Consider the following 20,610-nt stretch of genomic DNA (forward strand, 5'->3'; position numbering starts at 1 on the left):
GCCTGGATACGGGACATGCTTGCCATGATCTTCTGGAGAAGATCGTCCCGCAGTGGAGTATCTCTTCGGACGCTTGACTGTAGTGGAATAACCCGCGCCCATCGTTCGACCTACACCGTCTCAGTTCACAGTCCAGCGTCTGTGCCCCGGGTATCACGACCTCAGTCCGACCCCATTACCGTTTTGAGGCACGGCACCAAGTGTGGATTCGATTTTCCCGTCCAACAAACAGCGCCTAGGTGCACCGGAAACTAGGATGGGGCCTCCCGAAGTGCTTGTGTGTAGCTAAGCTTCTAGGCATTGACGCCATTACTGTTTTACACAGCAGAAGGGCAAGAGAGGTAGAGAATCAAAGTGTATATAAGACACTGGGTATCTGCCCCCCCAAATCAAAATCATCATCATTCAAACCATTAAACCAACCAGACTCGCTTTCTTCTTCTTTATTAATTCTCTCTTATCCATTCCATCCTTCTAATTTCTACTTGCGCCGGACGCTTGCTCTATTCACCCTCTTATTACGCTCAACAAAATCATTCTATTATATCTCTCTTAAGAATCACTCTTGTAAATACCCCCTTAGCCGGCCTTACATATCACCACCATCAAGATGCGTTACTCCCTCGTCTTCACTGCTGCCCTCGCAGCCTCCGTCCAGGCCCACGGTGTCATTACCCAGGTCCAGGGTGCCAACGGTGTCAACATGCCCGGTCTCTCCGTCGCTGATGGCACTCCTCGTGACTCTGGTAACCCGCTTTCTGGTTCCGAGGCTGATACTTCCATCATCCGTGCTAAGGAGATGGGTGGCAAGGCGTCTGCTCTTGGACGTACCGCTTCCGGTCCTGTAGATGCTGGTGCGGCTATTGCTAAGTTCATGGGTACTGGTGCTGCTGGTGCCGGTGCTGCTGGCGCTGCTGGTGCTGCCGGTGCTAAGGCTGCCGGTGCCAACGCTGCCGGTGCCAATGCCGCTGGTGCAGGTGCTGCAAAGGGAGCAGGTGCTGCCGCTGCTGGCGGTGCCGGTGGCGCTGCTGGAGGTCTCGGTGCTCTCCTCGGTGGCCTCGGTGGCAACAAGCGTGGTCTCCTCGATGCCCTCACCGGCGGCGCTGGTGGCGCTGGCGGTGCCGGTGCAGGCACCAAGACCCCCAAGGGCACCACCGAGCAGGGTGTCGCTGCCGCTGCCGGCTCCGGTGCGTCCACTGGTCTCCCCACCACTGCCGACGACGGTACCATCACCATGACCTTCCACCAAGTCAACCAGGACGGTGCTGGTCCCCTCACTGCCCAGATCGATGCTACCTCCGGCGGTACCGACCCCGCTGCCTTCCAGGACGCCCAGGTCACCCAGAACGTTCCCGGTATCGGTATCGGAGGTCTGTCCGCTGCTTCCACCACCGACTTCCCTGTCAAGGTCCAGATGCCCGCTGGCATGACCTGCCAGGGTACCGCCGGTGGCGCCAGCAACGTCTGCGTCGTCCGCATGCAAAACGCAGCTCTCGCTGGTCCCTTTGGTGGCTCCGCTGCCTTCACCCAGAGCGCTGCGGCCAAGAAGAGGGCTATCGAGTACAACCTCCGCAAGCGCCACATGGCCCGTGGTATCCTCGGAAAGCCTGAGTAAGCTTGTCAATTACTCAATTTGATGAATGAAGAGGTGGTGTGTATTGGAGAGAAAGAGAAAGAGATGGATTTTAATATAATGGGAAGAGGATGGGGTAGAGGACGGGGAACAGAAGAAGAGATGAAAGAAGAAAAAGAGATGGAATGATCAATCCTCTGGTGTGAATCTTTGCTGTGCAATATTCACTATCAAGATGGATCAGGTAATTGGTTGTGGTGCATGATTTTCCTACTCTTTTATTTACATCGAGACCCTCCCGGTCTTTGGTGTTTATAACTGACCTATCATACACTCATTTCTTTTTACTTGAGTTGATTGTTTCGTATGATATCTCTCTTTTTTAGTCTCTTTTCCTTTGTTTCTTTGTTTGGAATTAATTGGAGGGATGGATGGATGGGAGGAAGGGAAAGTTGTAGGAAGGGGGTAGCTGCCTTGGTGGGTTTCTCTGGGCTGCCCCTGGCCGCTGAATACCGTTTTTTAATAAGAGAGAAGCAATTGTATATAGAAGAATGAATAGTGAGTCTGGTTTAAAAATCTTTGCCCTCTTTTGGTTGTGTGATGTTGGTTGTGTGTGTGAATGAGTGGAAGTAGAGGGGTGGCCTTTAGGTAAGAGGAGGATCTAAATTAAGGACCTGGGTGAGGTTAGTGGAAGTTTTGGGTTCCTGAGAAATTTGGGTGTGGGTAAGAGAAGAGGCCTTGTGCAAGATTTCGCTAGATGAAGTCTGATTACGCATCAGAGATATATTGGAGTTTGATCATTACTCAACACTCTACAAGTTTGAATCTGACGTGAATACATGTACCGTTCAAACAGGGCATTTTGTGGGTAACCCATAGTGTTCGTCACTGTGTTGACAGGAGCAGATGATCTTTCAGGAACGAGTTGTCACAAATCTATGCAAAGCAGGTCTAGGTAATGCAGATCAAGTCACCTGTGGACGTCTTTTTGCTCCTTGTCGTGTCTTCCACCGCAGATAATTATTGTGAATTTGGTTTGATGCAGGTTAGCCAAAAGCTGCAGATATTATTGATAAATCTGTGGGTGCTTATGATACTGTTACTGATGCCTTGTTTTGTCAGAACAGGCATGCGAGAGGTATTATCTGTCAACGGTACAGAAGTACTGTAGTATACTACTTCTGTTGCAAGGTAGGTGCTAGGCATCTCATAGTAATATAAACGTAGCACATGATACAGCAAATAAAAACATGCAGTCATATATGAGATTTACTTGATGGATATTTCACAGTCCTTTTGAAGTGGGGACTGAGCAAAGTGGTGCAGTGTTCGTAGTCAGATATTTTAAAATCCCGCAAATGTTGCTCCGCCCAACACTTCTTGGACAGGCAAGATGATCAATCTCGAAATGGACTGACAGGCATAATCCGGTGCAACCGTCAGATGATGACTGGCAAGAAAATGCCACTGCGTCGTCTATCGCGGTATGTGATATCAAAAGGGGAATAAGACCGCAGGAAGATGAGCGCAACCAAATGTCATGGCCGTTGAATCCGGCACCGTGCATTTGTCGATCGGAGGAAGCAAAGCCAGTGAGTGCTACACACATGCCTCTCCATGCGTCTTCCTTGCTCATCTTATAGCATCCTTGGAGCCCAACAAAGGCCAAATTGTCAGCACCACCGCATCTCATCATCATCAAACGCATACTCTTTCCCCACAATTAACAAAGAATGAATAAGAAAACTTTGCGACGTATATGAGGTGTGTGGTTAAGATCAACTTGCTATAATGATTAGACGGCCCTTCTTTGCTCGCCTAAGCGGTCCGATTGTGAAGGGCCGACCACAATGACCCGTCTTGAAATTTGACTGTGGCAGGTCGCGTTTGACGTCAGATGGTATGGGGGAATGTGCAAGAGATCGAAGATGACCTGTGGCATGATAAATTCTAGCAGGTTGTTGTTGACTTTTCAAGGAATATAGCCGGAGCATGGGGCTGGGGTGGCTGGCGTTCCGGCCCACTTGATTTGCTGCTTCTGGTAGGTACCTAGGTCTCATACCATGTTGCCAGAGATCAGGTCTTGCTCGCGACATTATTGATTTCGATCTTGATTTCTTGAGCATGAAGTCGAAAAAGAGAGGCTGTGCACTCCGCAGCCGAGGTAAGCTTATGCGAAAATGCGTGTTCACACTCTCTCTAGCTTTTCTGCGTAATAGGCTCGGCAATTGCAGAAATCTCACCTCAACAACTCGACTTGGTGATATTCATCTATACAGAGCATGCCACGAGCTGCGCCAAGTTCCAGTATTCAATGTAAAGGACTACCTACTTGAGTCCTGGTAGTGAGAGGTGATGAGCGTCGCGGGGATTGTGACCGGACCAACCAGGCCAGGGTGCACTGTGTGCCGATAAAATGTAGATGAGCCGCTATGCAACTAATCGATGCCCCGGCGGATACCGAGAGCGTATCCATGTGCATGCCGCGCTGCGTACGCAAGCAGTTTCAGAGGACAATGAGGTGTAGGTGTACCACAATGTCTTGCAGATCTTGTAATGAGGAGCACTGCTGTGCATTGGTCAGGGATGTAGGCCGTTGGATGGGACACCATGTCGGTGAGGGCAGACTAATCCCTACACCTCCAGTCATGATATGCGCATCAATCGTGGGGTGCCAGGTGGTGCAAATGTGGAGATGCGAAAGTCAGTCTTCGATAGGCGTCCGCGGCCGTTTAGAGTGGAGAAAAACATCCCAGGACGACCACGAGGCCATTGCTGGTCCACAATGATCACGGGAAAGCTGTCGAACTTGTATGGGTGAGTCGAGCATTAGTGAGCGGCATGGCGGGGTTGTGTGCAGTAGAGAGGTTGCGCTTGGCACGAGTGCAGGTGGACAAGTTTACCATGTCTTTTTTTCTGATTCATGCCGTATCCTTCACCAGAACCAGCAGAGCATTTCGGAACGGCTAGCCAAAAGGGGATTAGCGACGCACAGACTCTCCCGCACACCCTTGCGATCGATGGACAACGACTTCTGACGTATGTCGTTCCCTCCAGAGTCGTCATCTTGACATTTCGATCTCAGCATCCTGCTGCTTACACATTCACTACACACGCGACATGTGGGGAGAGATTGTCGCTTTTGAAACAGTCTACTGAGTGCCTAGAGGAGAAAAAACACACACCACTGGAGACAAGCCATCGGCGAACGCAAATGTGTGGAACACGCATTCATTTTCCTTGATTGCAAGGAATCCGGCAGCAGGCATTGCCAGCATTGCGCTGCAGTGGCGCCGTGAGCCGTTGTGATAGAGCACGCTGAGCGGTAGGATCTTTCAAGCACGAGCGGTGAGAGGGCAGAGACGGCAAATGAACGGCTCTATGCATGGTGTTGCAATTTAGCAACATGCAGCACGCGGCTCAAGTCGGTAGCGTATGCTAAACTAGGCGTCGAACTGCGGAAGAGATGGGACGGAAGGTTGAGACGAGTAGTCGGCGACAGGCGGCCGGTCACTGAGCGGCATGGATACCTACCCAGGGTGCTAACAAGGCCAATGCCGGAGTCTATGCTCTAATCCATTCGAGCGAAGCTAGCAAACTTGCCGTATCGAGACACGAAGCAATCGCAACACCATACCGCAACGTTTACGACTCAGTACGCACCGTACGCACAACAGGGGCATAGTTGGCAATTCTCCCGCCGACTAAATCCTCAACATATGTGGCGAATGAGCGATGAGCCCACCAAAAGCAACCGCGATAAGATCTCCATGACCCTGATCTTCAACTTAGTCATTGAAATCCGGCTCGGCATCTCACGGACACGAACATCAGGCATGTTGATCTTGGGATGCTTGGGTTACGACTCGTTTGATGGAACATGTGATGCAGCGCATTCCTCCTCTACCACGACGAAATTGCCTCAATTCCATCCAAGTGTCTTGGTAGACGGTCTTGTCCTGCCTATCAAGCGCTACGACAACCGGAATTCATCTCACCCTGCATTTCAACTGTGGCGCACAAGCCAGCCTCCCCACATCTATGGCATTCTTCGGCACCCCTGTTCCGTGACGGAAGGGAGGGGGCGAACAACACACCAGGGCAACGCTGGTACCAACAACGACAGCACGGCTAACCAATCGGGAAATGCTGTTATCAAGGTACACACCATCAAAAGATGCAGGGACGGGCGGTTGCCATGTCTCGCGGGAAAAGGAACGCGTCCGTTAGTCCTTTGTCATTGGTTCTTGAGATTGCCTGTGCATCGCCTGTGCGAAGACAAACCAACTGTATCTGTATGACTCAAAAGGGGAAATCGAAGCAATGGTTTGGTCCCTTGATCATACGAGGATGCAGAGGACACATGCCCGCGCCGTTCTATGCCAATGTTTGCGAATGCTCGGAACCGTCCTAGCGCTCTTGGACAAGACATCATGCACAACGATGTCGTTGTGCATTCCGCCTACCCCTCCTCTTTCACCGGGCGAATCAAGCAAGCGTATCCATGCCACACGTATCTTTTGCGGTTTGAATCCCATCTGGCGCCATTTGGTGTTTGTTTTCATATCGGCGAATACGTACATACCACGTACCGTTCGAAGCCCCCACACGTACGATTTCTCCCTGTCATGTCCAAAAGCAGTGAACACGGCATGAACATCTCTTGCGTAGCAGGCTATATCCCAGCCGTGATATGGAACACGGGGTTAAAGAGTGAAATTGCGCGAAATCCGGTCAACGGCCCTTTTTCTCCAGTTTGGTCTTTGATATTCCGCTTTAGTGGTGGAATCGGCGCACCATTGGTGGCTGTTAAGCTCGCTCTGTGACTTGTCTGTTTGCAAAAAAAAACTGCACTAAATAAACACAGAAAGACTTTGCTAATAAGATAAACAGAGATGATGTGAGCGAAACTGAGCAAATCGGAGTAGAGTAACACAAGCACTGCACGCATTACCGCTTTACGCGAGACTAGAGTGCGCACCGTGCATACCTGCATCCCCCTACTGTATGCGATCGTGAAGCGCAACAAAGGGAAAAAACCCCTTCAGGGTCCGCTCTAATCCCCATTCTTTTTCGTCCTCCTGCTCGTGCACATCATTCATTTCGTTTTCCCTTTTCATCTCTCCGTCGCGCTCTATACGAACGGGGGGAGTGGAGGGGTTTGTTGTTAAAAGGAAACATTGAAACTTTGACGCGTTACCCGCCCCTCATCACCAAGTCAAACTACGCATGTATCTAGCCGTCACATTCACGTTTTATAAAAAAAAACTACACGCACACACACGTGCCACAAACTATCTTCAAACCTAGTTCCTTAAAACCTAGTTAGTCCTTTCAAACAAGAAAAAGCGGTAATAAATCCACAAAACCCATACGTTAGAATAACATAACCAACCGAAACGAAATCATGATTTCCCCATCCCAAACCCACTGTAAATTACCCACCCACCGCTTTCATTTCGGCCAAGCACACCACACCCGCGACAGCGGCACAGACACACCCTTCTTACTCCGGGCTCCCAAGGAATCCCCGTAGGATTTTGCAGCACGAGCACTGCTTATCACCTGGCAATTGCTAATTCGGTGTGTGTGTGTTGCGCCCTAGCAACACACAACCACCCACCACCTCTTCCCTTTCCAGTCCAACTCCTCGCACGTGTAACTGTACGTTTACGCAAAAGGGAAGCGAGAGTGGATAGAAAAAGGAAGCGTGATACTTTCTTAAAGTGGAGAGGACGAAGACGCGAAAGAGAGAGAGAGGAAGAGCTAAGCAAACGAAAACAACTAGCACACACACACACCCTTCGAGTGGATACCCCCCCTCCCCTCCCTCCCCCCTTCCAAACTGCTGATCGGGATTTTAAGAAAAAAAGTGTAGGGATGCTTGACATTCGGTGCGGACGGGCAGGTAACGTGCGTGCGTACGTGCGTGCGTGCGGCGGTTGATTCAGTTTTTCTTTGCTTTTCGGGATGCGGCTACTTACTCGTTGTAGCGCGTGCTACGTGCTTTGATGGGAGGTGATCATGGGCGTAGAGTACAACTTAGTGGATACAGATATGCCGCTTGAAAGGTGTGGGGAGGAAGGGAGGTGCAAGGGGAGAGGGGGGGGAAGATGATGGGGCCCGGAAACGGGTAGCGCGGCAAGGCGATTCACGTGGGTGGGACGCTCTTTTTTGGAGGTGGGTGGCGGGTGTGCGTGTGTGTGCATGGGTTGACGAGACAAGGTTTCAGAGACATTTAGGGTTGTGAGTGGGAGGGGAGTGTGATGTGTGGCGAATAATGTTTGTTGGGTATGATTGGAGTTCGGGGGTGGGCGTGTATGTATGTTTCATTGTGGATGGATTAGTTTGGGACATGGAGGCAACAGCATATCTGAAAACAGCATTTCGATAATGGAGTCTTGTCTTAAAGTGTGCAAATTTTGAATTCAACTAGCTATGTACGTATAGAGAAGAAATAAAAAAAGACCCGTCATCTGTCCAGCTCGACACTGATGGTAGTGGAGCGCTTGCGGAGTGAAGCTAAGGACAGGCGAGATGCCGTACATGCTTTGGGGCAAAATAATAGTAACACTTGGTTTGGGTATTCGACAAAAGGAAAAGCGACCGATGCCACGCTCCAGCACTTGGAGGTGATGAGACAAAGAGAATATCTGCGCGCGTCCATGCTCTAAAAGAATGAGACCGTTTCCACAACATGCCTTCTATGGTGATGTTGTATCTGACATGATTCCGTGTTGTTTTTGTCTTGTTTTCGTGGGTGAGTGTGGTGATGAACGCCGTGAATGCTCCTTGCTATGGCCGTATGAGAACAGCAAAAACTCCGGGTGTGTAACCAAAGGAAAGGCGCGTAGGGTAATGATTTGTTTTGTGATGATGTCTAGGCAATCTTTGTGCCGACGGTGCGGGTTGGTGATGGTCGTAAAGTTATCTACCGCCGACGGAGGTAGTCCTGCCGGGAGAGTACTCGCCTCGACGACGAGCCTCCTCCCGAATGAACTTTTCAACGTGCTGGTCGGCCTCGGCTCGGCTTACACCAGCTGTGAGGTAGCCGCCGACCTCATCCTCGAGCTCGAGAGGTGTGACGGCTCCAGGGCTAGCTAGAGGCTCAAGACGAGGGCTGGTTGGCCTGGGTCCAAAGCCCTTGTGCTGACGGCTAGTGTTGGCGAGAAGCTGCTGTTGGTAGAGGTACATTTGTCTTTGAACCTCGAATTGCCTGTTGGTTGATCGAGGAGAGGCGGGCGAATGCGGACTGTCGGGACCAGTGATTGGTGTGTTTGCTTGGCTGGAATGGCTGGAGCTTTGGGAAGAGGCATAGTTGGCAGGATGGAAGCGAGGCAGCGAGGGAAGCCTTAAATGGGCAGCAGGGCCATGGTTGCTAGACTGACGTGGGTTGAGAGCTGGCCGGCGTCGAGCCTGGGAAGGGATGTCGAGAGGCTGGGACCTGGGGGACAGAGGAGAACTGATGGCAGGCATGTTGCGGTCAGAGGATCGTTGCATGTTCTGGTGGTGGTGGTGGTGATTGGAGTGGTGAGAGGTGGTGTCGGATCTGAAAATGACTCGCGAAAGAGAGGGCGACGCTGGCGGCGATCTCATATGATGAGGTGGCGAGAGGACCTCGTCTGACCTTTTTGAACAAAGGAGACGGGTTGGGTGGATTGATATACCAACGGTCTTCCCAAGTGGTAGTGGTGGTGTTGTTGGTGGAGGAAAGTAGCGCAGTGCCGAGGGGGAACGAGGCACAGGCGGCGGCGGTGACCAATATATGTAGGCATATGGATGTATTTGGGAGTGGGAGGGTCCAGCAGGCGTCGGGGAGGGTAGCCGATGTTAATGGCATAGTAAGGCGGTGATCTTCCGCTTGGAGGCGCCGTCGTGCGGTAATCGTGCCTGAGAGGGTAGCAGGGTACAGGGCCGCAGTGTGGAGCCCGTTTCAATAATGGTGGCTCGCACCCGCCAAGGGAGGTGGTGCTGGGGCTGCTGGGGACGGCCAATCTCAGCGAGTGGGAAGGGAACAGGACCCAGCGTGCTGGCGGTGCGTGGATAGCTACGGCTACGGCTACGGCTACGTGGGCATGACTATCTCGTCATGCAGAATGGGTGGCCCTTGTTTGCCGAAGTGCATGGTCATGGTGGAGGGCGGGGCGTTTTTTTCCGTCGGTGGTGGTGAATGTTCCTTGCCTTGTGCACCATGGGCTTTGATGACGCAGTGCAACAAGAATACCGGTTGCCCTCTCCAACCCCAAATGCCAGCCCCGGCGCTAAACGCGTTGTGCGAAGACACAGACGCCATGGCCAAACCTGAATTCCAATTTGCCCTGCAGCGCGGGGGGCCCTGCGTGTGCGAGCCCGTTGCAGACCTGCCCGTCGGCGCTGTTATTCTGCTATGTGCTGTGCTGTGCTGTTCTGTTCTGTTCTGTCCTGCTCTGCCGTGCCGTGTCGTGGCGCATATCGGCGTGTGTGTGGTGGTGGTGTACATACATACATATGTACTATGTATGTACATAGTAGACGGAGACAACGCCCGCAAGACATAACACCACACCACACCGCACCACTCCCACACCACTCCACACTACACTGCTACACCACACCAGCGCCAGATCACCATCGTGACCCTAGGCATACGCGTCGGTGTAGGCGCTGGACGTGTAGTGCAGTGTAGTGTCGTGTAGTGCCGTGTGGCAGCGACGCCACCCATCTTCGACCCAATTCGCGGCAACCATCGATCGAGATCCAAGACGCGTCTTTCCCCTCAAGCCCCCGAGCTTCCCCCCGTCCTTCACCGAGTGGCAAGCTATCCGTCCTCATGTCCAGCGTCCAGAAGCGTCTCGACGGGTAGTTGGTTCTAGACAAAACTCCATGGACCTTCTAGTACTGTCCCTAGCTACTCGCTATGACGATGAACCAAAGTTCCCCATGCTGTGCTGTTAGACCACCGCCCACAGAAACATTGCGGCTTCTCGGTCCGCCCCCAGATGCCGTCATCAACTTCACTCAGACTCACAGCATGCACTCCTCCATGTACCTGCACACGTGCAAGACACCGACATTCCATGCAGGGACAATCGGTCTAGCTCAAAATCCGCTTACCTGGGGGTGTACCAGTATATCCAGCAACGGCTAAGGTTCCGCTACTTGCTTGTGCTCACTTCCCCCACTGCACCTGGCGACCCGAATCACCCTACAAAGTCCGTCCACCGCCTCTTTACTAGCCAAAACTACTGTGACATGACGCCTCCGGTGACGTTGGAAGAGCTAATTACCCCACGTTTCCAAACTATACACCACAACAATGACGGCTGCAGGGTGCGGGAGACGACACGCCAATCTTGACAAGACACATGACCCTCTCACTGCATGCAAGAAAAAAAAGCAACAAAGGTTTCCCATCCAACGTGCGTGTCAGCCGTTGTGCCGTGAATTTGTTGGATTTGTTCGTGTGCAACTGCGTCTTCTCTATCCTCTTGCCCCAAGCTTCTCCAGAGCACGCACGCCCTGTTCTTCCCACTCCGCCTTTGTTATCCACATGTTTTCCTTGTCTGCCATGATGTTTGCCAGCACAGCACCACCCAAGAAGACCATGTGCCTTCGTCGAGGCGGGTCCTCGATGCGCACCTTGAATTTCTACAAAAGTGTTAGTGCCAGTGACCACAACAAGCAATCGGCTACTCACGTTGAGTCGCTCTGGGTTTCCGCCTAGAACTTTGGTGAGCCACAGCTGCTTCAGCTCCTTCTCCAACCGACTGGGCAGACCCGGGTACATGCTGCTTCCACCACTCAGCACAATGGCCTTGTACAGACTGCTTCGCACATCCACGTCGGCCGACTGGATCGTGTTGAACAGGAACTCGGCGATACCGGGCTGTTCCACATCCACAAGGTGAGGCTGGAACAGACATTCGGGGGCCTCGAAACGCTCACTGCCCACCCGGATCACTCGACCGTCCGGAAGAGTGTATGACTCCACCAGCACTGTTGTGTCTTCGCTGAGGCGCTGGTCCAACTCGAGATCATATGATACGTAGCAGAGCTTCTCTTTGATTTGTCGTACCGTTTCGAAGTCGGCGGTTCGGTTCAGGGCGTATCCCCTCCGTAGAAGGAGCGCGATGAGATTGCGGGTCACATCACGTCCGGCGACATCGAGACGTCGAGTAAGGTGGTTGAGAACGGTGCTCTCGTAGACGGGAACAATATGTGTAACACCATCTCCTGAATCGACGACTACACCGGATGAGAGACCCTGTGCGTATAGAGCCAGCACAGCCTGGATAGCCACGTAGACACCGCCAAAATTGTAACGCTCAAACATGACTTCGCACATGGTTTCGCGGTTCTTGAGGGGGTTCATGGGTGGCTCAGTGAGCAGGATCTTGCGGCCAGCTGGGTCGATCTTCATCTTCTCGTAGAAAGTGTAGTCCCACAGTTGTTGCATGTCGTCCCAGCGCTTCACGATGCCGTTCTCCATCTGTGTGGCAAGTGGTCAGTATCCAATTCTGTGCAATAATTCCCTTGCATGACCACATACAGGGTAGGTAATCTGAAGCATTGAGCGCGCCTCCGCAGCCTCGTCACCACACATGATGTCCTTGAGCTGGATGTCACCCGTGTTTTGCTCTTCGGTTCGCAGAATGGGCCGGCCGACTATCGAAGGGTACTGGTGATCCGGGAAGTTCTGTAGTAGCCATCATCAGCTTTGCAGGTTTTGTTGTGTGCTCTAGTCGACACTCACCTGTCCGGCATAACCCGCCTTGAGGAAACCAGTACCGCCATCGAGAACTAATTGGTAGGGTAAGCAGAGCGTTGAGAATTACCAAAGGCGCATTGCTTACCAATAGGAGCTTCAGCCATCTTATAAAAAGCTCTGGGGAGTTGGTGGGGTGAGGGAGGTGGATGTTGAGAGCTGGCTGTAGCTCGGTGCCTACGTGCCTTGAGGTTGACGACGTTGGCGGCGGGGCGCTGATGGCTGGCCGGGGGTCCGTGAGCACTCAATCGGGCAAAGCAGATGGTCAAGCTACAACTTGAAATGCACCAGCTACTTTTGATTATACCAAAATCTGCATTACGATTACAGGCTGAGAACTGTCAGAAGAATCTAACGTGTGACATTATTTGATTCCAGCACGGAATTCTTCCAGTTGGGCACCCAAGAGAGACTGCTTGCATGCTGCCCAAGGATCATCTTGTGTGTGTGCAATCAATGCCAAAGAGCGCCATATTCAAGAGATACAATCTGTCCAAATTCTTGATACTAATTGCACATGTAGCTGTCAAGTCTTGTTCCCAATACTCGTGGTCACCCATCGGGAGCTTGCTTGCTTGTTGGCGTGGTCACCCACCTTGAAAGTTGCGACTTGCAAATCGCTAAGCGACATGGTCCGAGCGCCCACTCCAATATTCGGGCGTCTTGCACCACCACCCTCGAACTTTCTCTCCTCAGCCGAATCTACTAACAGCAGCCGGTCAAGATGCCTTTCGTAAGTACACCTTGAATTGCTCTCGCAACAGAAATCCCCCTCCATCCTACCGCCGTCATGGCAACCCCGCTTCGACGGTTTGTCGAGTGGAGTCTTTGCGAGATGCTTCGAATGCGGGTTTGAAGCGCAAATCGCTGACTCTGGGAAAAGTCCAAGCTCCAGAAGAACGACGCCTACTTCTCGCGGTACCAAGTCAAGTACAAGCGCCGCCGACAGGGAAAGAGTACGTACTAGAGCAATTGCCTGGTTTGCGACTATATCTAACAGTTGGCAGCCGACTACTATGCCCGTAAGAGGTTGATCACCCAGGCCAAGAACAAGTACAATGCGCCCAAGTACCGCCTCGTCGTTCGCTTCACCAACAAGGACATCATCTGCCAAATCGTCCACTCCGAGATTGGCGGAGACAAGGTCTTCATGGCTGCTTAGTATGTTGCACACGACTTGAACTGAACATGAATTGTGGCTAACAAATGCACAGCGCTCACGAGCTGAAGGCCTACGGCATCACCCACGGTCTTACCAACTGGGCCGCTGCTTACGCCACCGGTCTCCTCCTTGCCCGCCGTGTTCTCAAGAAGCTCAAGATCGATGAGCAGTTCGTCGGTGTTGAGGAGGCTGATGGTGAGTTCACCCTCACCGAGGCCGCCGAGGTTGACGGCGAGGAGCGCCGCCCATTCAAGGTCTTCCTTGACGTCGGTCTCACCCGCACCTCCACCGGTGCCCGTGTCTTCGGTGCCATGAAGGGTTGCTCTGATGGTGGTGTCTTCGTTCCCCACTCCGAGAACCGTTTCCCTGGATACGACATCGAAGGCAAGGAGCTCGACGCCGAGACCCTCCGCAAGTACATCTTCGGTGGTCACGTTGCTGAGTACATGGAGACCCTCGCCGACGACGATGAGGAGCGCTACAAGTCTCAGTTCAGCGGCTACATCGAGGACGACATCGAGGCTGATGGCCTTGAGGAGCTCTACCAGGATGCCCACAAGCAGATCCGCGAGGACCCCTGGAAGAAGGAGGAGGGTGCCGGCCCTAAGAAGACCAAGGAGGAGTGGGCTGCGGAGTCCAAGAAGTACAGGACTAAGAAGCTCACCAAGGCCGAGAAGGAGGAGCGCGTCAAGGCCAAGATCGCCGAGCTTACTTCTGCTTAAGCGGTAGCCTTTTCTTCTTCCCACTCTGTTCTATCATGAAAAAAGTACGGCTCTGGCGTCTGGGGATGACATGGGAAGGATGCCCGTCATGACAGGATATATGTTCTGTACTTAGCCTTTCACGACCTCAATGAGAAGATAAGACGACGGGCCACGCAGTTGGCTGTCGCAAACAAGATACCCCCTTTTCAAACAAGTGTTTCTACTCGCTCTGCATATGTGAAACGTGGTGAAATGGGACGACATGGCCCATCTGATTCGGGTGTTGATGGCAGCAAGTCGCATGGGAGCAGTAGACAATATTGGCTTTAAAGTTGCCCCTGGCGGTTTGGTTCTAGATAGCCTTGGCTGTTTGTGCGTGTCTAAGTATTGGTTTGCGAGGGTCAGGTGTTTGGGTCCATGAGGGCGCACATGACCCCGGGTACGGATGATGGGAGGACCCGGCAATGATTGCATCATGTTCGCGGCTGGTTACGACGGGCGGAACGCCAACATATATGTACATAGTACTACCTACATACGCAGTGAGTAGTGTGCACATACGTACTAGTAGAAGGTCGTATATTTACTACGTTGCTGGCGGAGAGAGAGCTGAGGAGGAGCCGAAGCAAGCAGCCGAGAGCATCTTTCGTCATCGCCCCGGCCCCAATATACATACGTGCTAAGCACCGTCGCGCACGTTCGCCATCACCTCGCTGCTCGCCATCGGCCGAAGATCGCACAGGGCAGCTTTTTGAATTTGGCGCATGTTCTGACGTGAGCACCACGGGTCGACTGATATTGTCTTCGGCGCCTGGCAGAACAGCATCCGGGAGCATTTCCTCAGCATTTCCAATCAGCGCGTGGCGTGGGTTGATTACTCCGAATTCAGCTCAGCCAGACCCCGCAGACTCCCGACTCCCTACTCCCTCACCGAGGGTATTAACAGCCCTGGCGCATGGCGCCCCTGGATAATACACAATGACAACCATCCAGACATCGACCGATGCTGCGTCCGCCATGGAGGACATCCATGGTGTAGATGTATCGTGGCTGCATCACTCGACTAGAGGTAAGGCCCGCTTACCCTGGGTGGAGACCGCTCGGCCTTGCGGCGCGACCCTGAATTACTGTCTCTGTCTCGTGTGAGAGAGCACTGCTAATGTTGCACCCTTTACCACAGACCATCACCATCGCCAACGGGCTCCGTCATCACCAGGCCTGAGTAGAGATGCGCCACCCAAAACCTCATCTCATGGCGGAATACCTGTTCGGCCCCGCCATGACGAGCAGCAAACCCAGAAGCCGACACCGGCGACCAACAGACCCGCATCTCCCCCACGACCGTCTCCTGTCGCAGCTGCATCCGCGCCTGTATCTCCTGTGACCGCGACTCCTCCCATCAAAGCACCGCCGAAGCGACCGACACTACTCAGCCGGGGCAGTTCTGAAAAGAATGTCAACGGAACTACGCCGCCAGACTCGAGACTTACGTCGCGGCGCAACTCATGGATGAGCACCATCAGTTCCAAATTTTCCTCGCAAAACTCGCCAGCGCAAACTACCCACGCCCAAGCACAGGGATCGCACGCGTCCCCTTATGGCGCTAACCACGCCTCTCCCTCTGCCAACGGTGCCTTGAATGGTATACAGGCAGCTTCGACAGGCCACAATGGCGGCCCTGACCCCTATGTTCCACAACAGCCCAAGACTTCATTCGTCGGCAATGTCCTTCGGCGCCTATCTTCGGGGTCGCAAGTCAATGCAGTTGGCAAGGTCTACCCCAACGGAGGCGTGTGTCCGCGTAAAGTCATGAACGTTGACCCAAACCGAGAAAGATGCTTAGTGCCCGAGCTCGACCAGCACAAATTGCGCAAAGTTGCATTCTGTGTTGACGTTGAGATTGCTGGAGGGCCCAAATACAAGGACGAAGCGGTCACAGACGAGAAGCAGCCAAAGCAAAAAGAAAAGAAGATGAAGGAGCGCAGTGAAGGCGAGGCACTCAAAAACCCGGATACTGCAGCCGAACAAAAGGAAAAAGCAGGCGTTATCGCTGTCGCGCAAGAGGCAGTTGGAAACGAAAACGAGCCCAACCCCGAAGGCACAGTCATAGAGGACAAGCAGGAGACGAGCAAGAAAAAGGAAAAGAAGAAGCGATCGGAAGCTGAAAGAAAGGAAAGAAAAGAGAAGAAGCGTAGAAAAGCCGAAGAGAACGGCACAATACCTCTAGAGTTGACCAGGGATGACGACAGCGGTAGTGCTGAAGGTGTATCTGCTGCGTCAAGGACAACAGCAGCTCCTCGCGCCCAGGATCGGCCAACGATTGATCCACTCCGCATCTACAGACGATGTTGTCAACTGCGCGAATCTCCTATCCTCAAACGTATTAGTGACCAGTTGGCAGCTCCGAGCGCATGCGCCGTTGTCCAGCCCGGTGTCGTCACCTGTCTGGATTTGACTGGATCGCGGTTACAACTAGCAGATTTCCTGACTTTATCCGACTGGCTGGCTATCGTGCCTGTAAAGAAGTTGTTCTTAGAGGACGCAGATCTGACCGACGAAAAGATACGCCTCGTCCTTGCTGGCCTGCTCGCTGCCAAAGTTCCAGAACCACCAAAACGACGTAGTCTGTCCAGCGACGGTACACAGGATGGGCTTTGCCAAGCAGGTTCTTCGGCAGTAAAAAAATTAGTTCTGAAGAACAACCCCAAAATTACATCCGAGGGCTGGAAACACATCGCGCTCTTCCTATACATGTGCAAGTCTATCGTGGCTGTCGATGTCTCGATGATTCTATTTCCAAACTCTCAACCACAGGTGGCCTCCCCATCTACAGACAGCACACCAGTTCTGTCACCTACCAAAGACACAAAGTCAGCAGATATTGCGGATATCTTCTCGAAAGCTATTTCCGAACGCTTGGGTGGTTCCGAGCTACAGGAATTAGCCATGGCCGAATGTAACCTGAGTTCTGCAAGCATCCGCAAAATCATCGATGGCTGTGTCATGAGTGGTATCCAGCGTCTCAGTCTTGCAACGAACGACATAGATAGCGAAGGATTTGAGCATGTGTTACGATACTTGCGCTCAGGGGTCTGTCAAGGTCTCGATATCGGAGGCAACGATCTCAGATCTTGGATAGGCCAGCTTGGTGAAAGCATAAGTCACTGCGAAAACAGTCCACTTTGGGCTTTGTGCTTACAAGACACTGGTCTTACTCCTGAATCGCTCAAGGCACTATTTCCAGTCCTCGTATCTTTGCCGTCCTTCAAATTCTTAGATCTTTCACATAACAGGGGCCTCTTCATGGGCCAGACTTCGCTATGTCTGCTAAGAAAATACATGCCCCAGCTCAAAGAACTGAAACGGATACATCTTGTAAACGTGGACATGAAGCTCGAAGATGCGATAGCCATCGCTGAAATTCTTCCCGACTGTCCGCAAATTGCGCACATCAACATTCTCGAAAACCCCGAAATCACACGTGTAGCAACTTCGACAGACGAAGAAACCCAAGAAGATGCTGCTGCGCTGTACGCATCTCTCACACTTGCGGCCAGATTGTCAAAATCCCTTATATGCGTCGACGTCGACATACCAGCTCCCGAACAGAGCGAAGTTGTCAAGGCACTCGCGAAGCAAGTTGTGGCGTACTGTTTGCGAAATATTGAATCTATCAATGAAGTGCCTGAACTTCGTGCCGCACCAAAACAAGTCGAGGTCCCGCGCATCTTGATGCGTCTTGTTGGCCCAGACGATGAAGACGATAAAGAGAACGACAATGCATCGTCAGCCGATGATGACTACATTGTTGGAGGCACGGGTATTGCCAAAGCCATGAGCTACTGCTTATCTCACAAGGAGTCAGATCTCAGTAGAGTGTCAAATCCAAGCGGCACATCGACTCCAAGGAGTAGAAGCATGGTCCCAGTACTGGAGGAGCCAAGCAAGGCGAGAGCAATGTCCAAAGACTTGCTTGATACGGCGCGTACCACACGATCAAGGATCCAACCTGCATTAATTCGAGAGGCGAAGAGCGGGAACGATATCAACTACCGTATGTCACATCACCTCAGCATTTTAAAATACAGCTAACATGCAAAGGCCGTTTATTGTTCTTGGATCAAACCCTTCAGGGCATGATCCAGCGTTTTGAAGATGAATATCCAGAAACTCGTCTCCAGCCTTCAGAAGATGCCTCTACCTCTAGCTCCTTACCAAGCACTTCACCGACTGCTTCTACAGCTCCTGCCCTCGAAAACAGCGTCTTAACAGACATGACGGCCCCTGAATCCGATGAGGACGAACCCCCTACTACACTTCGCTCGCGCCACAACTCCGATGTCTCTCTCGCATCCCGTAATATGTCCCTTGAGGAAGGTCGTCTGCATCGCTTTGGCCACCGCGTGCGCACTGGTCTTCTCAACTCCCGCCCAAGCACGCCTGATGATTCTGAGAACCAGTCTCCCTTCCTTTCGGGCACAGCAGACGATGAAGGATTCCCTGAGCACATTGAATCGTTGCGCGAATACTTCATGAACCACAGTGGTGATGATGAGTTGAGGCATATGATTGAGGGCAAAGGATGGGAAGAAGCTTTCGACAGCGTAGTGAAGAACGCTGAGGAGTTAAAGAACTTGGAGAGAGAAGACCCAACGCATTTCAAGATCTTCAAGGAAAGTCAAATCGCTGCCTTGAAAAATCGCAATCCGGACCTGTTTGCTCCAGGAGAGAAGCACGTTAAGAGTGACGGAAATGGTGATGATTTTGCTGTTGAAGACTAGACCAGGAGCCGTTTAATGCCGCAATTCTGGGGGAATGAATAATGTAAAGTAAGCGTTGGGCATTCACTGTGGACTTGAGATACCAGAAGAGACCCGGAGCGTCTCGATTCGCGTAGTTTATATTCTTTTTACAATTTCAACACGTAACCAACGTACCTCCTGTAAGAAGGTGGTTGAAGTAATGTTACTTTGATATTATGTGAGTACTCATACTACCTTTGTGAATGTTCTTTAACATCGGAATTTGTGACAACTCCGGAGGAGATGAATGCAGCCAGAGACATCTAGCAAATATGGAATCATTGAGAGCTGATTTGAGAGTGGCCAAAGTCGCCTCATACTCACGCCACCACGGACCACTTTCGCGATGCATACTAATGCTGCTTCGTGCATGCTCCAATCACAAAGATTCATATATAATCATTGATCTCTAAAGACTAAGCATTTTCAAGCCTTCAAGATGCCCAGCGTCACTACCGCCTCCTTCTACTTACTCTTAGTGCTTGCCATATCAATTCAATACTTTCTCCCCTCTCCCAAAACAAATATGACATCCATCAACAGCCCATGGGCTGACACTCCATGTGAACTGATCACTACACCACAGCATGCAACAGGAAAGGTAGTTTGTTTTGAAAAAAAACCCATACTTTGCTACGGAATTGTACTAATTTATCCATCTCTCAGACCGACATTTTCACCGTCGGCGCCACACACATGGCACACATCCACAACGCCATCCTCCGCGGCTACAACTCCATCTACCTCCAAGCACCCCACGTCAAAGACGCAGACAAAGCAGCATTCATAGGCTACGCACTAACCTGGTTCCGCTTCGTAAAATCGCACCACGACGACGAGGAAACCGAGCTATTCCCCGCCGTAGAACAAGTCCTAAACGACAAGACCATATGGGGAGAAACGCATAAAGAGCACGGTAAACCCCCCCTCCCCTTTTCCTTCCCATACGAAACTCATCATCTAACGAAAGACTGAACCCGTAGAAGCTTTTCTAGACGGCCTAGCCGAATACTCAACTTACCTCTCCACCCTCCCCTCCCTCACCACCCTAAACGGCACACACCTCCAATCCCTAATGTCCTCGTTTCAACACCCCTTCTCCCACCATTTCCACAGCGAAACCAGCACCATCGCCGCCCTCGCCACGCATCCTTCCGCGCCCGCACCCAATACACCTGCGGCAGACGCCGCAGCCGCAGTGTTTAAGAATTGGGGTAAGAAGACGGTGATGAAGGCGGGGGTGCTGGATGTTGTTCCCTTTTTTCTGATGAATCTGGATAAGGAGTTTGAGGGGGGACAGTGGGCGGAGTGGCCGCCGATGCCGCGGTTGGTGAGGTGGGGATTGGTGAATGGCGCTGGAAGCGTGAATTGGGGGTGGTGGAAGTTTGCGAGTTGTGATTCGGGGGGTATGCGGAGGGGGTTGTGGGCGTTGCAGGGGGAGGGAGAGAGGAAGGAGTAGATACGAGGATTGGAATCGTGTATTCTGGAGTTTCATGGTGTAGGGTTTGTTTTACCTACTTGGATTTGATTTTGATTTTTTTTTTGAATATGAGAGGAACGGATATTTATTGTAGGCAATAACTGATGTGATTTGCATCTATGAAAGCGGACGTACCTTCTGTCTG

At 52.0% G+C, this 20,610-nt stretch overlaps 7 protein-coding genes across 7 annotated transcripts; 5 read left to right on the forward strand and 2 right to left on the reverse strand.

The window, feature by feature from the left end:
• Positions 1-610: 610 nt before the first annotated feature.
• COCMIDRAFT_95059 (uncharacterized protein) lies at positions 611-1,615 on the forward strand (the record flags this gene model as incomplete). The annotated part of the gene is made up of 2 exons (XM_007689710.1): positions 611-893; positions 1,035-1,615. 2 exons carry the CDS (start codon positions 611-613, stop codon positions 1,613-1,615), a joined length of 864 nt encoding a protein of 287 aa, XP_007687900.1.
• Positions 1,616-6,016: 4,401 nt separating this feature from the next.
• Positions 6,017-6,229, forward strand: COCMIDRAFT_95154 (uncharacterized protein; the record flags this gene model as incomplete). Its single annotated transcript, XM_007689711.1, has 1 exon — positions 6,017-6,229. The coding sequence occupies one exon, from the start codon at positions 6,017-6,019 to the stop codon at positions 6,227-6,229; it is 213 nt and encodes a 70-aa protein (XP_007687901.1).
• Positions 6,230-8,500: 2,271 nt separating this feature from the next.
• Positions 8,501-9,073, reverse strand: COCMIDRAFT_95070 (uncharacterized protein; the record flags this gene model as incomplete). Its single annotated transcript, XM_007689712.1, has 1 exon — positions 8,501-9,073. The coding sequence occupies one exon, from the start codon at positions 9,071-9,073 to the stop codon at positions 8,501-8,503; it is 573 nt and encodes a 190-aa protein (XP_007687902.1).
• Positions 9,074-11,032: 1,959 nt separating this feature from the next.
• On the reverse strand, positions 11,033-12,424 carry COCMIDRAFT_36697 (uncharacterized protein; the record flags this gene model as incomplete). Its single annotated transcript, XM_007689692.1, has 5 exons — positions 11,033-11,200; positions 11,250-12,041; positions 12,102-12,248; positions 12,306-12,352; positions 12,406-12,424. 5 exons carry the CDS (start codon positions 12,422-12,424, stop codon positions 11,033-11,035), a joined length of 1,173 nt encoding a protein of 390 aa, XP_007687882.1.
• A 617-nt stretch (positions 12,425-13,041) lies between these two features.
• COCMIDRAFT_36698 (uncharacterized protein) lies at positions 13,042-14,201 on the forward strand (the record flags this gene model as incomplete). Its single annotated transcript, XM_007689693.1, has 4 exons — positions 13,042-13,050; positions 13,201-13,273; positions 13,325-13,478; positions 13,532-14,201. The coding sequence occupies 4 exons, from the start codon at positions 13,042-13,044 to the stop codon at positions 14,199-14,201; spliced, it is 906 nt and encodes a 301-aa protein (XP_007687883.1).
• A 960-nt stretch (positions 14,202-15,161) lies between these two features.
• Positions 15,162-18,964, forward strand: COCMIDRAFT_5229 (uncharacterized protein; the record flags this gene model as incomplete). The annotated part of the gene is made up of 3 exons (XM_007689675.1): positions 15,162-15,252; positions 15,364-18,237; positions 18,285-18,964. 3 exons carry the CDS (start codon positions 15,162-15,164, stop codon positions 18,962-18,964), a joined length of 3,645 nt encoding a protein of 1,214 aa, XP_007687865.1.
• A 460-nt stretch (positions 18,965-19,424) lies between these two features.
• On the forward strand, positions 19,425-20,444 carry COCMIDRAFT_36700 (uncharacterized protein; the record flags this gene model as incomplete). The annotated part of the gene is made up of 3 exons (XM_007689694.1): positions 19,425-19,586; positions 19,652-19,901; positions 19,969-20,444. 3 exons carry the CDS (start codon positions 19,425-19,427, stop codon positions 20,442-20,444), a joined length of 888 nt encoding a protein of 295 aa, XP_007687884.1.
• Positions 20,445-20,610: the final 166 nt, after the last annotated feature.

This window comes from Bipolaris oryzae (assembly GCF_000523455.1).
Source record: "Bipolaris oryzae ATCC 44560 unplaced genomic scaffold scaffold_63, whole genome shotgun sequence".
In the NCBI taxonomy this organism is placed as follows: Eukaryota; Fungi; Ascomycota; class Dothideomycetes; order Pleosporales; family Pleosporaceae; genus Bipolaris; species Bipolaris oryzae.